Genomic DNA, 15,202 nt, shown 5'->3' with positions numbered 1-15,202 from the left:
ACAAGTTTTAAAAAGAGACTTTAAATATTTAATGATTGAAATAAATCACAAAAATCAACTCTTGATTTTATCTACAACTTTTGTTCTATTTTCAGTTTTTTTCACCCACATGCAGGTCACAGAAGCACGGCACGAACAGCCAATCACACGTGGTACAGGACAGGGAGGACATGCCCCCTCTCCACAGCAGCAGGGACGATTATGCATGATGTCAGTAGTTACTATGATGTCATCACATTGCATCTCACACTGTAGAACAAGATGAATCATAACAGAAGAAATAAAAGAAATATAAAAACTAAAGCAACAAATATAAAGAATAAAATATAAACAAAATAAAATGTAAAAACAAAAATATTAAAAACTGAAAATGTATTTTTAAAAGTTCTGATAAATTGAAAATGATGACATTTGATGTCCAAGCAGCAAAGTGATACATAAATAAACTTTCATCACGAACACAGACGGTCAGCGTCCTGAGGGGGGCGCTGTGCCAAGGGTTCATTTTCTGAGGAACGTCTGTTAAACCTGCTGCTGTCAATAAAGTTTCAGCGTGTCACCATCAGCAGGTTCATAAAACACCATTGGATGCCACGCTGACTCATTAACATCAAACAGGAAAACAAGAAAGAAGCTTCGGCTCTCTGACGAGTCACTTCCTGTCAGGCGCACTCTTCCTCCTCCTTAGTCGGACCACTCCTGGTCCTCAGGCTCAGACTCCTCCTCTGATTCGCTGTATTCCACGGCAATACGTCGTGACAAGATGGTGGCGACGTCGTTTCCTGTCGGCTCTCGTTTCTTGGCCTCTTCCTGCTCGCGCTGCTCCTGAACCTTCCTCAGCTGGATCCCTGCAGACACGAGACACTGCATCAACACGCAGGACCGCGCCAATCCACACCAGATCACACACACATCTGTCGGACCACACCCACCAGGTCACCCTGGCCAAACCCGCCCACACCCGCCCACACCAGACGAGCGTCACCCAGTGACCACTTCTATAATCTGTGAACTGTCTGCGTCCTGACTGACCTCTGCGGATAGCGGCGAGGAGGTCACTGCGGGCGTCATTCATTGGCACGTTCAGTCCAGCGGCTGGCTTCCTGCCATCTGCCGCCGGGGGCACCGGGGGCGCAGCAGCAGAGGAGGGAGCTTGGCCGCTAGGACGGGAGGGGGAGGGGATGTAGTTAGCTGGGGGTGGTGGTGGAGGGGAGGGGCTATAGGGGTGGGGCTGGGCTGCAGTGCCACCTGTGGATAGAAAAGAGCAGGAGCTCCTGATTTCACGTGGACACGCAGAAGCGCCATCAGAAACCATAAAATAGCCGGGTGCTTGCTACCTTGTTTACCAGGCACAGCTGCAGGGTGCAATGGTGTTGCCATAGCAGCAGTGTGGATGGAGCTGTTTGGAAACACCACCTGTCCTGCTGATGGCATGAGAGGTGGAGGCGGTGGAGGGGCCGGAGGGATTTGATGGTCACTGAGGAGGGATGGAGGTCAAAGGTCAAACATGTATATATGCATAATGATAGCGATTATAATTTGAACGTATGTGTGTGTGTACTTGGCTTGCTTTGCCATGTTGGAACGTGCTCCGTTCTGATTGGCTGGGCCAGTGAGCGGCTGTGGGCGATGGTGATGCTGATGCGGCTGGTTGCGGCCCAGTGAGTGCTGCCGAGCGGTTGCCGCAGATACTGCGGAGGTGGGTCTGAGGGCACGGTCCAATGACTGAGTTTGCCCAGACCCACTGGTCGCCATGTCAGCATGATCTTTTCTATCACGCCCATCGTTGTGAGGACTGGCCGGGAAGGAGAGGTCATCTGACATCCCTGACCTTTGGGAGAGGAGTTAAAGTTCTGATGTCAGCTTATTGGACTGGGAAGTAGGTGTGAACATGCAGGTGTTTACCTGTCGGGTGACACTGAGCCGTCAGATGTATGGTGAGGTGATGGCGTGACTCGAGCATCTGGGCGGAGCTCCTTGTCATAAGCCATCAGGTTCCACTCCTGCCGCCTGTTACGCGCTTTCCGGACCTTCTCAAGAGAAACAGTAATGACAAGTAATGAGATTTAATGAAAGTTCACAAACTTATCAAAACACGCGACTTAACAAGTTTTAACCAAACACAAATGATTTCACCTTCTTCACCTCCCGCCCTGAGGACTCCTCCACATGTCTCTGCTCCTAGAAATAAATGAGCTGTTAAAGCAGCACCTTATCTTCACATATATGGATGGATGGATGATCGTGGTTGGATGGATGGATGCGTGGATGAATATGGTTGGATGAGTGGATGGATGGATGACCATGGTTGGATGCATGGATGATGGATGGATGATCGTGGTTGGATGCGTGGATAGATGGATGGATGATCGTGGTTGGATGCGTGGATAGATGGATGGATGATCGTGGTTGGATGCATGGATAGATGGATGGATGATCGTGGTTGGATGCATGGATGATCGTGGTTGGATGCATGGATGGATGGATGATCGTGGTTGGATGCATGGATGGATGGATGATCGTGGTTGGATGCGTGGATAGATGGATGATCGTGGTTGGATGTGTGGATGATGGATGGATGATCGTGGTTGGATGCATGGATAGATGGATGATCATGGTTGGATGTGTGGATGATGGATGGATGATCGTGGTTGGATGCATGGATAGATGGATGGATGATCGTGGTTGGATGCATGGATGATCGTGGTTGGATGCATGGATGGATGGATGATCGTGGTTGGATGCGTGGATAGATGGATGGATGATCGTGGTTGGATGGGTGGATAGATGGATGGATGATCGTGGTTGGATGCGTGGATGGATGGATGATCGTGGTTGGATGCGTGGATAGATGGATGATCGTGGTTGGATGTGTAGATGATGGATGGATGATCGTGGTTGGATGCATGGATGCGTGGATGACCATGGTTGGATGAATATGGATGGATGATCGTGGTTGGATGCGTGGATAGATGGATGATTGTGGTTGGATGCGTGGATAGATGGATGATTGTGGTTGGATGCGTGGATAGATGGATGATCGTGGTTGGATGTGTAGATGATGGATGGATGATCGTGGTTGGATGCATGGATGCGTGGATGAATATGGTTGGATGAATATGGATGGATGATCGTGGTTGGATGCGTGGATAGATGGATGATTGTGGTTGGATGCGTGGATAGATGGATGATCGTGGATGGATGGATGAACCTTCTGCCGTCTCTTCTCCTTGCGTTTGTTCTCGGTGGCCTGCAGCATCTTTTCCTTCCACAGGCTGAAGAAGTACGATGGGTCGGTGTAGAACTTCAGACCAGCCTTCTTGTCGTCCCTGCAGACACAACAACAAAAACTCTGAGTTTAAATTACCTGCAAGTAATTTAAACTCTTCCGCCTACAACCTGCAGGACATTGTGGGCGGAGTTTAAACTAACCTGTAGGCTGTCAGAATGTTGAGGGGTGGTGGCTTGTCACAGCGTTGGTACATCTCCAGCGCTGGATTAGGGATGGAGCTCCGTGACACCACCTGCTGGTCCTGAATGGTACTGCTTCTAAAAGCTTTCCGCATATTGATGTCCTGCAGCGAGACTGGAAGCACACGGAAGAGATACAGAGTCTATAAACAGGTGGAGGCGCTGGATGGTCACATGATCTGACGGCAGTGATTTTCGCCAACCTTCCTCCACGGTGGAATCCAGCTGAGTGACCTTCACAGCCAGCAGGTCCACTCTCTCCTGCAGGCTGTTCATTCTCAGGTAGAAGCTGTTAGCCTCCGTGAACAGCTCGCCAAAAATGTCCTCCGCATGGCGACCTGCATGCCATCATCAGGAAGTAAGACATGTTATTACTACGCCGTGGACCGAGTGAGCTCACACAGACTCACTGAGCTTCAGTGTGGATGAGATCAAATGCTTCCATCCACAGAAAACGACCCTAAAGGTCAACTCTAACGAGCAGGAGCTGTTCCTGCACCCGTGCTCCTGTTAAGCCACTCATAACGATTACGGCTTTGATTTTAATCTGCTGGGAACACAAACATTCACCACGAGCTTCTGTCAGTGACAGGATGAAAGTGTACACCTGCACGCAGGTAACGCTCACACACAACTGACAGTCAAGCTTTTGAGAGGAGGTGTTTGTGTGTGTTTGGACTCCCACACCTGGGCTGTAGGCGGAGCTTCACTCCACGTGTTTTTAGCATGTGATGAGAGCGATTCCTGCTTCAGTATGACCACAAAAATAAACTTCCTGTTTTATTCAGTCAGACTGAGACCAGAGGAGTCCTCTCCTACTGGGTCTCAGAGATCCACTTCCATCTTTATTTACAGTCTGTGATACTGGGCTCTCTGGCTGCACTAAGCTGATTGGTTAGCTGTGGCTTAGGCTACTAACAGAAGCAGAATGAACAGAAAAGGTTTGAGCATGGAGGGTGTCTCACTGCAGGAATGATCTCATCACATGATTTGCATTGAATAAACTTTATTAAACTGTAAATGCAGAGTGCATGGAGGTTAGCTAAAGCATCAGAAACCTTCAGCTCGTCCCCTCATCAAGAGCCAACAACGATAACCGAAACTTACTGAGTCCTCCCAGCTGTTTGATGACAGCAGCCAGCGTGCTGTTGGTGACGCACTCCAGCTCACTGGCGACCCCATCAGGCAGAGAGCCGCGGCACAGGTACCGAGGCTCGATGATTCGCTTCACCAGCGGCATGGCTCACCTGGAGACAGAGAGACGGATCACTTCCTGTTTCTCTCTCATTTAAACGCTGACGCTCCTTTGAAAAACTAGTTTATGCATTTATTACTTCCAGGCTGGACGACTGTGATTCATTATTATCAGGAAGTCCTAAAAACTCCCTGAAAAGCCTTCAGCTAATCCAAAATGCTGCAGCAAGAGTCCTGACAGGGACTAGAAAGAGAGAGCAGATTTCTCCTGTTTTGGCTTCCTGTTAAATCCAGAATTCAAAATCCTGCTCCTCACATACAAGGTCTTAAATAATCAGGCCCCATCTTATCTTAATGACCTTGTAGTACCATATCACCCTATTAGAGCACTTTGCTCTCGCTCTGCAGGCCTACTTGTTGTTCCTAGAGTATTTAAAAGTAGAATGGGAGGCAGAGCCTTCAGTTTTCAGGCCCCTCTTCTGTGGAACCAGCTTCCAGTTTGGATTCAGGAGACAGACACTATCTCTACTTTCAAGATTAGGCTTCAAACTTTCCTTTTTGCTAAAGCATATAGTTAGGGCTGGACCAGGTGACCCTGAATCCTCCCTTAGTGATGCTGCAATAGACGTAGGCTGCCGGGGATTCCCATGATGCACTGGGTGTTTCTTCTTCACTCACTGTGTTAACAGACCTCTCTGCATTGAATCATATCTGTTATTAACCTCTGTCTCTCTTCCACAGCATGTCTTTATCCTGTCTTCTTCTCTCACCCCAACCAATCGCATGTTTACATGTTGACACAGTTTCTTCCCCCAGGTCGTCAGACTCCTGAACACTCAGTGACTGGAATGACACACACACACCTTCGCACATGTTACTACCAAGCACTTATCTGCAGTATCTCACACACACGTCTATAGACATCAAGTTACTTTTTGCACAATGATCAGTATTTTGCACATTTCTTGTCTTGTATCTGTCTCGTCTTTAAGTAGTCCTGTGTTCATCAGTTATATATCATATGTAACACCAGGGTCTCGTTTCACTCTTGTACCACTGCACATGGTTGGAATGACAATTAAAGCCACTTGACTTGACTTTAACAGTTCCTCTTAGGATCCAACATCCTTTAAGATAAATCACAACAGCGCAGCCTCAAAAACCGCTTGATCCAACCAAAATAACACAAAACACATATAAGGTAACAAACACAGGGCGCCGTACGCTTGTGGGGTTTTACTATGAGTCTTTACAGTGTGAAGCAGCTTGAGGTGACTATTGTTAGGATTTAATGCTCCATAAATAAAATGAATTCAATCAACTTCAGACTCTGCTGATAAATACTGATCAAAACTATGAGATCAGATCAAATCAGTGAGTTCCTACTAAAGCTGGGCAAACACTGTCGTGTTATTCAGCTTCTGCTCAAACTGTACGATTGACTGGCAGGGGTTAGAAGTTCATAGGTCACGATGCTCTGATGCGACCTGAGTGCTCACACTGTGCGTCCATGATGGTCGTGATGATTTTGTGAGGCCACATGGAAAAGGCTCGGATGAGCTTTCCAAAGTTCTACACGTGCCTCCATCGCTTGTGTCCAGATCACACGCTGCACTGCTGCTCCGTCTTTTTCACCGACGTTTATGTGTTTGCGCGTGCACAGTGTGAGAAGCTGCGGTGACACCCTCACGACGGTCGTGAGGTGTTAATCGCTTCTCGTTACCCCACGTATACTGCACGATGCACGATGAAGGCCAAACTCGGGCCGATCACCAAAACGGTCGCACGACTGAAAAATCGGCTCAAAATGGGCCAAAAATCGTGTGAGCCCAGCTTCATACAGCAGCTCCTCTCATGTACAACAACAGGTGATTAGTTATGCACCATGACATCACTGCCTGACCTCTGACCCCCAGCTGTGCTGAGTTCTCACTGGGAAACTGCTCAGATTGCACCTTCATCACCCTCATCATCATCCTCAGTAACAGACAGTGTTTGATTGGCTGTCGGTCCTCAGTGGTGCAGAGGAATCTGTGTGTGTGTGTGTGAATGCTATCTCAGAGGCAGCGCCATGGAAACAGCACATTATGCTCTGCTGCCCACAGACAGCACCATGGTTACTGTTGCTAGGAGACTGTGGGAGGTCGTGCATCCCTTCACACAGCCATGAATAGAATGTAATCAGATTACTGTAACTACCATCTGCTGTTTCTAAAGCTGTACGATAGATACCTGTTGATCAGTGACAGCCAATCAGAGTCCTTCCTGGATCGTCTGTTACTACAGACTGACGTCATTTCACTGCTCCAACAGCACAGACAGCCCAGAGGTCCAGTTCAGGTGAAGCTATCAGACAGCTGGCACCTACAGCCGCCTGTCAGTCAGAGAGGCCACGCCCCTAATGATGCAAACTTGAAGCTTTCATTTTAACAGTTGAGTTATAAAAACATCCTCGTGTGTGCGTGTGTGCGTGTGCGTGCGTGCGCGCGCGCGGTTCCTCCAGCCTCGAGTCTGGACTACACTTCCCAGGAGTCCACTCAGGTGAGAGTGATGTCAATTTCATCATCAGCTGATCTACTCCTGGTGGAGAACCACGTGACCCACAGAACCCCCTGCTTTCTGCAGATATCTCAAGACTTATGACGTCATGTCTCACAGGTGCACTTGCAGAAATGAGTGCGTGACCAAACGCAGTGCGTGTGTGTGCTGATCAATAGCCGATGACGTCAGGGTCGGATATTATCACCATCATCTTCCTCAAAAACAGACGGTGTTTGATTGGCTCCTATCGTCAGTAGCGTGGATAGTGTGTGTGTCAGAGAGACCCTCACCCACGCGATCATAGTAACGCTTTCACACCGATAGGACGGATCGATCAGACTCACCGGGCTCTGGCGGTTCCACTCCGGTTCGTTCCACTGAAGCTGCCTCGTCACAGAGCAGCGCGCGGCGGACTCCGACCGGGATGAAGGCTGGAGAGGCGGGGGCGGGGCTGGACCCGGCTTCTGTCCGCAGTCACGGAGCTGCAGCGCCGCCTGCTGACTGAGCGATGTGACACGTTTACCACAAACCCGCGTGAACGTGCACACCTGCGCACGGAGGTAACGAGCTTGTGTGTGTGTGTGTGTGTGTTTGATTTTTGCTGCAGACTCACACTGAAGCCTGGACTGTGATTAGCGGTCAGACTGAGGCTGATCACAGCCTCATCTCGGCCCCTCCCACACAGCCTTAATTGGTCAATTCATTCTGACCAGCAGTCGGTTTAGGGAGACGTGTCCAAACTCTGAGTGCTCTTTGACTCCACAGGAAGCATACCCACCCACACCCACCCGCCTGCCATCATCCAGCAGGTGTGCAGCTGCTCCTGTGAGTCTTCATCAGAGGAGATGATCGCATCACTGACTCTCACCTGTGGAGCTGAACTCTCCCCTCCGTCAGCTCAGAGACCCTCAGCCTCTGTGAGAGCAGCTTTCTGCTCCCGTCATCACACCACTCCACCCCACTGAGTGTTTTTAGCGTTAGACGACTCCAGCTGGAGACCCACGCTCCACAGGATTCAAGCCTCAAATCATTTCCTGCGTGTCCTCTACGACTTCCTGTCCAGTGCCTGGACCGAGAACGGCCAACATTCAAAAAATGACACTTTTGTTTGCTCCTAAAAAAACTTTATTGAAACATGTGACTCAATCAAATTCACACTGAGTGGTTATCAAAACTGACTTTATATAAAACATCATCGGGTTTTATGGGCGCTTCCTCTCCTCGTGGTCACACACGGGCGTCTAACACTAACCTCCACTCCTCGCTCGCCAAACACAACGGTGTGAGCACTCGATGGGGCGGAGTCTCTATAGACCAGACTTAACGAGGATCGATTGACCATTTCAGTCGTCCATCAGAGTCTCTCGCATTCAAAGCCAGAACTGGTCTCAGAGGGGCGGGGCATGTCGATGTAGAACACCTCCTTGTTGACGGGTGGCGGCGTGGATGGCGGACTCACTGCCCCCGGGTCCTGGGTCAGGGCCTCGTGGGGACGGTTCACTAACGAGTACTTCTTTTCAGGCCGGCTCAGATGAACTTTGAATCTGGCTCCGCCTCCTGTGGCGAGACGACCGTCAGCCTTGGGTTTGAAACGCTTCAGCTTGACGGTGTCTTTGGCGTCACGCGTGCACGGCAGCAGGACCGCCACGTCTTTGCGGAATTTGGAGCTGAGACCAAAGTAGATGAGCGGGTTGTAGAAACTGGCAGATTTGGCAAAGAGGCGCGTGAAGATGCTGGTGAGGTTGGGCACGTGGAAACCCCAGGCAGACCACATGGACACCACGGCGTACGGCGACCAGGCCAGGATAAAGGCTGTGCAGATCACTATGGAAACCTGCAGAGACAGAGAAAGTGATCGAAGTGATCGAACGGCACTCTGGCAGGAGATGACAGCGACAAACACTCACGACGGTCACGTCTCTCTCGATCTTCCGCTGGCGGTCGGTCAGGTTTCCCTCGGCCGACAGCGCGTTGCCTCGCTTCACCGTGTTGATGATGGACACGTAGCAGAACAGCATGACGAGCACGGGGATGAAGAAGCAGCACACAAAGATGGAGACGATGTAGGACTTGTAGACGCTCGAGTAGTTTGCCTTGGCCCAGTCGATCTCACAGGTCCCGTAGCCGCGATCTGCACAGACGACAGACGCCGTCACTACAGGAAGGCCTTCCACTGCTCACTTCCTGTCCTATAAGGGCGCTCTTCACCTCGTCCAGAGTGAATGAGGTTCTGTGGAGCAGCAGACCCCTGACAGACCAATCAGCACGGCAGCAGGACACTGGTGTTTTTTGGTCCCTGCTTTATCTGAGCCTCATTCACTCTAACGCACTGCCCTGGAGAGACCTGCAGCCACTTCCTGTACTGTGAGGGGGTCAGGGGTCAGAGGTCAGGGTATTCTTGCCTGTGTAGCTGCCCCAGCCGAGCAGCGGCGCCCCGGACCAGAATCCAGCTGCGATCCAGATGAGCAACAGACACACGAACACACTGGTCCTGGTGATGTAATGCGCTGAAACACACATGGTAATAACATGGTAATAACATGTTAGCGCTATGATGGTGAACACCTGATGGGCCGACCTCTGACCTCGGCCTGGGTGGCATCCTTTGATGTAGCGCGTGATGCTGATCACGGTCAGCGTGTAGATGCTGCTCAGACCGAACACCAGCGTGAAGAACCCGTCCACCTGCGTGAGAACACGTCACAGGTGAGCCCGTCACGTCCCGCCACAGGCCGAGCCTGAGCTGGCACGTCAGTACCTGGCAGGTCCAGATGGAGGAGATGAGGTAGCCGCTGTCCTGGAAGACGTTGAAGATCTCGATGATTCCTCTGGAGTATCCGAACACGGAGATGCTGGCGTCCGAGACGGCGAGGTTATAGGTCAGGTAGTCGGTGGGCAGCAGCGAGGCTCTCTGCCTGTAGAGGACGAAGAGGACGATGCTGTTCCCGAACCAGGACATCCATCCTGGAAACACACAGGTGCATACAGGTGCATACAGGTATGTACAGTACTACACAGTGTACACACAGTACTACACAGTGTACACACAGTACTACACAGTGTACACACAGTACTACACAGTGTACACACAGTACTACACGGAGCAGCTGAGGGTAATCCAGCAGGTCACGACCACTTAAAGTGCAGCTACAGGTGAGAGTGACACCTGCTCTGTTAGAGTCAGAGAAGCTCATCAAAGCTGCTGCGGCGTGTGAGAGGCTGCTGTGCCCATCAGAGTAATCAGAGTATTGATCGCTGATCACTGACAGACTGAAGCCAAATAACAGCACACAGATTCAGGACACAATGATGACACAGCACGTGTGTGTCTGTGTGTGTGTGTGTGTGTGTGTGCGCACGCTCACCCAGCAGCAGTAGGTAGACTCCTATGATGGTCTCCCCCTGGTCGGTCAGGGGGGGATCTCGCCCCCCTCCCAGGATGAAGCTGTGGTTCCTCCAGGGGGGGCCGCCGGCTGCAGCGCCGCTGAGCGACATGTCGTGTGTGGCGTGTAAATGGCGTGTGTTCTGCAGGTACCGCCGGACTCTGCAGCTAATCTGAGGTGAGATTAGAGGCTGATCCTGGTTCAGCACTTGTGACTCCAAAGCAGCACCCAGCAGACCCCAGCTCACTGATTGGCTGAAGGAGTGATGATGTAATAAACTCATTAAAGGATTCAGACTGATCTCTGCTGATGTATTGATCTGACTTCAGTCTGGAAAGTAACTCAGTACGTTTAGTGTACTGTGAAGTACTCCTTTGAGGTACTTTCACTTTAGCACTGAGAAATCTGGACGCTACATGAAAACAGACATTTCCTCACCCGTGACGGGGGCGGAGCCATGAACAGTCTGATGAAATCTCATGCTTTTTATTTGTTCTTTTTCATCGTTTATTATTTCCCAAGTTTGTGTTTTTTCTTTATAACTATTCATTTTACTCTAGAACATCATTCAGATTTCATGTTGCTGAGGTCACGGTTTGACCCCACAGTCAAAGGTCAAAGTTCAGTCTGAATAGAGAGCACCATCATGAGGACCTGAGCGCTCTCATGGGGCGTTGCAGGTTTTCGGGATGTTTGGTTTAGGTTGCTGAGCATGTTCTTTCAGTGTTTCCTGCCGTGGAGCAGTCATCCCTCCATGTTCCTCGTGTCATATATAAAAGCAGGTGTAACGCTGCGACCCGACACTCGAATCTATGAAATCTTTTCACTTTTTATTTGTGTTATTGATTATTGTCATATTGGCACAGCTGGGCGTCCACAGAGGTCCTCCTATCTCCACGTGCTGCAGCTGTTCAGGCTGGAGGTGTGCAGGAAGAAGGATGACCATATAAGGAGAGGCGGGGCCATAAAAGGAAACGCGTTCTTTATATGGAGAAAGGTGTCCCGGTCGTACAGCCCAGAACTGCGTATCATTGCGCACAAGCTTCGGTAAGTTCGCACCTGTCCGCACCAGACCATAAAGACTCCCTACCCCGACACTTCCGGTGAGAGGTATGGCGATTCCGAGCCGCGGGGTGGCTGCAGTGGCTGTGAAGTGCCGGACTACCTGTCAGAGCGGACGGATATCTGCGGAAGCTGCCCGTCATTTCCTTATGTGGAGCGGAGTGATCCGTGGGGGGCCGGGCCTCGCTGCTCTGTGAAAACAACTTCACAACTTTTTCTAATTTCTGATCGATCCGGATCGATTTCCTGCGAAAAGTGTTCCCGGCGGCTCCCCCTCACGGCCTGCGGGCTCCCGGAGCTTCCTAACGGACTCACCGAGCGACCTGTCGCTGAAGAGCCGCTGAGCGCTTAGCCTAGCCCCGTTAGCCACGCAGCTAGCGGTGCGGCTAGTCGACCCCGACCCGGCGCGGAGCTCCGAGCCCCGCCGAGGGTCTCTCCGGCGCACCGGGAGGATCCATCTTCCGGGCCCGGTGGGAGGGACGCTGATAAGGATGCTGGCGGGCAGCGGGGCCGAGATGGGCTCCAGAACCTTACCTGGACGCGTGAGCAGCACAGACACAGCCGGACCGGAACCGGACACGGCCCGTGAGACTGGCGAGGGGGCGCCGGAGGACCGGGACTACAGCGCCGAGGGGGCGTTCAGCGGCTCCGACCAGGACTCGGACTCCGCGGAGGACGATGACACGGGGGGCCCGGGTGGGGACCGGAGGGGCGTGAAGCGGGAGAGGAGCGAGCGGGAGGTCGGGCATCAGGCGGCGCAGAGCTCCGGAGGCCTCAGCGGGGCGTACAGTGGTCTGAGGCCCGGGGCGGCGGGGGTGAAGCCCGGCAAGAAGACCCGAGGCAGGGTGAAGATCAAGATGGAGTTCATAGACAACAAGCTGCGGAGGTACACCACCTTCAGCAAGAGGAAGACCGGCATCATGAAGAAGGTGAGAGGCAGCAGGGGTCAGAGGTCAGCTGTGGGTTTATTTTCACGTTTTGTCTCAATCTAAGCTTCTAAAATCCAAAAGTATATGAAAGCTTCACCTGCCACAGAGCACAGGTGTGTCATCACCCTGCTCTCACCTGCAGAGCTTCACCTGGAGGCTCGGGAGCAGGTGGAGGCTAAAAAGGGTGACGTATCAGCTCAGGTCTGCAGGTGTGTCTGAGCGTTCAGTGAGCTTCTTTAGGAGCGTCTCACCTGTAGACAGGTGAAGTTTGGCTGGAGCCAGCAGGGTGCAGCAGCTAGAAACTCCATCAGTGATGATTTTGGTCTCACAAACAGAACTCAGAGAGTAGAATTAGTCAATAAAAATCAAAGTAGAATACAGTAGAGCTCAGTGAGTAAAACTCAATAAATACAGATGAGCCACTGTCTCTGCTTTCAGCTCAGTTTACCTGACAGGTGAGGTTAGTGGTACAGCATCAGTCAGCTGTTCAGGTGTGTTCAGACCGATAGCGTGTTCACCTGTTGTACCTGCTCCCCCCCCCCCCAGGCGTATGAGCTGTCCACGCTCACAGGGACGCAGGTGTTGCTGCTTGTTGCCAGCGAGACGGGCCACGTGTACACCTTCGCCACGAGGAAGCTGCAGCCGATGATCACGTCAGAGACGGGGAAAGCTCTGATCCAGACCTGCCTGAACTCGCCAGACTCGCCGCCGCGCTCCGACCCCTCCTCCGACCAGAGGATGAGCGCCACGGGCTTCGAGGAGACCGACCTCAGCTATCAGGTGTCAGAAGCTGACGGCTGCTCCGAGGCCGCCAAGGTAGCGTCCAGGTGCTGTTACTTAAATGTCGGGATCAGGGCTTGTAGCCCCGCCCCTTAAATACGTCGTGTCTCTGCAGGATCTGATCAAACCGGCCTTCAGCCTGGCCAGCTCCTCCTCCTCCACATCCTGCTCCTCTTCATCCTCGGTGTCCCTGCAGGTGCAGACCAGCGCCCCCTCCTGGCAGCCGCCGTCCTCGACCGCCAACGGGACGCTGCTGAAGACATCAGCCGGGGTGGTGCTTCCTGGAGGCTTTACCTTGATGTCAGGTAGGTGGGCGGAGTCAACTGCTGACACAGCTGACAGGTAAAAGTAAATATTGAGCACCTGCTGGTCTTTCACCTGTCTGCAGGTGGCTCGCTGCCTCCGGGCGCACACACCATCCCCCTCAGCCAGCTGCAGGGCCAGTCTTTGGCCATCCAGGGCCCCGTGGCCCCAGGCCCCACCCCCACGCTGCATGCTCCACCCACACAGCCAGCTACGTTGCTGCGGCTTCCTGCCACCGTGTCGCTGTCAGGTCAGCACGCTGCTACGCCCGTCCTCCTGTCAATCGGTGCGTTTTCCTTAGCTTGCCTGCCAACAGGTGAATGTTAGCTCCGCCCTCTTTGTGTCATCAGGACCTGGAGTCTCTCAGCAGCTGCAGACAATCCAAGTACAGACCAGCAGCCAGCAGGCAACCGCCAATCACAGCAGCTCTGACATGCAGAGCCCCGCCTCCTCCACAGGTATGAACACAATGACGCGTTCCATAACGGGTTAGCGTAGCACCGCCTACCTGACCATCTTCCTCTCTCTGCAGCGAGTCTTCCCGTCTCCATCGTCTCCTCCCCTTCCTCCTCCTCTTCCTCGGTAGCAGGTCACATGATGTACCCAGGCGGCCACACGGTGATGTATGCCGCACCAACGCCCTCGCTGGGTGACGGCAGCCTCACAGTCCTCAACACCTTCTCTCCAGCAGGCCACACCCAGTCACATGACCCAGGTGACCGACTGTTAATATTTGCTGACATGAAAACGTTTCCAGAAAAACCACAAACTCTTTTCTTCTTTCAGCCGCCGTGCCGCAGGTCTTCCTCACCTCTCTTCCTCCAGGCGCCACTCAGATCCCAGTTTCTGCAGTCCAGCTGCACCCGGTACCACAACACGCTAACTGCACGCCAACTGCACATGACACATTAATGACACGTTCACCGCAACATCCCCACAGGCGGCCGTTAACATCGAGTCAGTTTTACTTGTAAAGAACGTTTAAAAGTGTCGGCAGCTGAACGGGGAGACATTTCTGTACACACACGTATGTGTTTGTAAACACGGCGGCGCTGCAGTCACACTTTGTTTGTTTGTTTGTTTAGATGGTCATCAGTCAACAGAGCAGCAACAACCTGACCGAGCTGCAGGTCGTCAGTCTGGACGTCCACCAATCAAAAGACGACTGAGATCAACGCAGATGATTCGTTTGATGGACTTCCTGTTTACGTGTTTGTGTTGATCATGTAAACAAAAAATGTCGTCATCAGTTGGTACTTCCTGGAACGCCGATCCGTTGCCGACGTCCAGGTCAATGTAGTGATGATGTCACTCTGCCAGGCGTCTTTCATTTGAGATGAAGAAAGTGCCAAAAGTGTGTGGACGCTCGTTTGTGTGGCGCGCGCGGTGACACACGGACAGCAGGAACACCAGGAGCATCACTTCCTGTATGGACCTTTCAAAGTAAAACCTGGATGTGTATTCTCTGAACGTTCATCTTTGATTTGCAGAAATGTGGAAATGATTTCAGTTGTTATTAAAATGTTTCATGTGAACGCC

The 15,202-nt window shown here is 51.9% G+C and overlaps 3 protein-coding genes across 8 annotated transcripts; 1 reads left to right on the top strand and 2 right to left on the bottom strand.

Annotated features, from left to right (window-relative positions):
* Positions 1 to 5: 5 nt before the first annotated feature.
* On the bottom strand, positions 6 to 7,869 carry LOC146516012 (actin-binding protein WASF3-like). 2 transcript variants are annotated; one of them, XM_085161812.1, is made up of 11 exons: positions 6,898 to 7,869; positions 4,579 to 4,718; positions 3,675 to 3,809; positions 3,433 to 3,586; positions 3,212 to 3,329; positions 2,137 to 2,181; positions 1,906 to 2,030; positions 1,562 to 1,831; positions 1,338 to 1,477; positions 1,033 to 1,248; positions 6 to 848 (listed from the first exon to the last, which is right to left on the bottom strand). In XM_085161812.1, exons 2-11 carry the CDS (start codon positions 4,709 to 4,711, stop codon positions 685 to 687), a joined length of 1,500 nt encoding a protein of 499 aa, XP_085017938.1. In that variant the 5' UTR covers positions 4,712 to 4,718; positions 6,898 to 7,869; the 3' UTR covers positions 6 to 684. The 2 variants fall into 2 exon arrangements, with proteins under 2 accessions (XP_085017938.1, XP_085017937.1); XM_085161811.1 differs by having other exon boundaries at positions 7,551 to 7,869.
* A 433-nt stretch (positions 7,870 to 8,302) lies between these two features.
* On the bottom strand, positions 8,303 to 10,994 carry LOC146516011 (opsin-5-like). Of its 2 annotated transcripts, XM_085161815.1 has the most exons (6): positions 10,572 to 10,994; positions 9,965 to 10,170; positions 9,792 to 9,891; positions 9,609 to 9,713; positions 9,114 to 9,337; positions 8,305 to 9,040 (listed from the first exon to the last, which is right to left on the bottom strand). In XM_085161815.1, the coding sequence occupies exons 1-6, from the start codon at positions 10,870 to 10,872 to the stop codon at positions 8,561 to 8,563; spliced, it is 1,416 nt and encodes a 471-aa protein (XP_085017941.1). In that variant the 5' UTR covers positions 10,873 to 10,994; the 3' UTR covers positions 8,305 to 8,560. The 2 variants fall into 2 exon arrangements, with proteins under 2 accessions (XP_085017940.1, XP_085017941.1); XM_085161814.1 differs by having other exon boundaries at positions 8,303 to 9,040; positions 9,609 to 9,891.
* A 705-nt stretch (positions 10,995 to 11,699) lies between these two features.
* LOC146516010 (serum response factor-like) lies at positions 11,700 to 15,202 on the top strand. 4 transcript variants are annotated; one of them, XM_085161808.1, is made up of 8 exons: positions 11,702 to 12,580; positions 13,127 to 13,396; positions 13,476 to 13,665; positions 13,749 to 13,913; positions 14,014 to 14,121; positions 14,196 to 14,378; positions 14,450 to 14,529; positions 14,749 to 15,202. In XM_085161808.1, the coding sequence occupies exons 1-8, from the start codon at positions 12,143 to 12,145 to the stop codon at positions 14,830 to 14,832; spliced, it is 1,518 nt and encodes a 505-aa protein (XP_085017934.1). In that variant the 5' UTR covers positions 11,702 to 12,142; the 3' UTR covers positions 14,833 to 15,202. The 4 variants fall into 4 exon arrangements, with proteins under 4 accessions (XP_085017935.1, XP_085017934.1, XP_085017936.1 ...); XM_085161810.1 differs by lacking the exon at positions 13,749 to 13,913; XM_085161807.1 differs by having other exon boundaries at positions 14,196 to 14,529.

This window comes from Neolamprologus multifasciatus, chromosome 6 (genome assembly GCF_963576455.1).
Source record: "Neolamprologus multifasciatus chromosome 6, fNeoMul1.2, whole genome shotgun sequence".
Classification (NCBI taxonomy): Eukaryota; Metazoa; Chordata; class Actinopteri; order Cichliformes; family Cichlidae; genus Neolamprologus; species Neolamprologus multifasciatus.
This window is presented reverse-complemented; position numbering and strand designations above follow the sequence as displayed.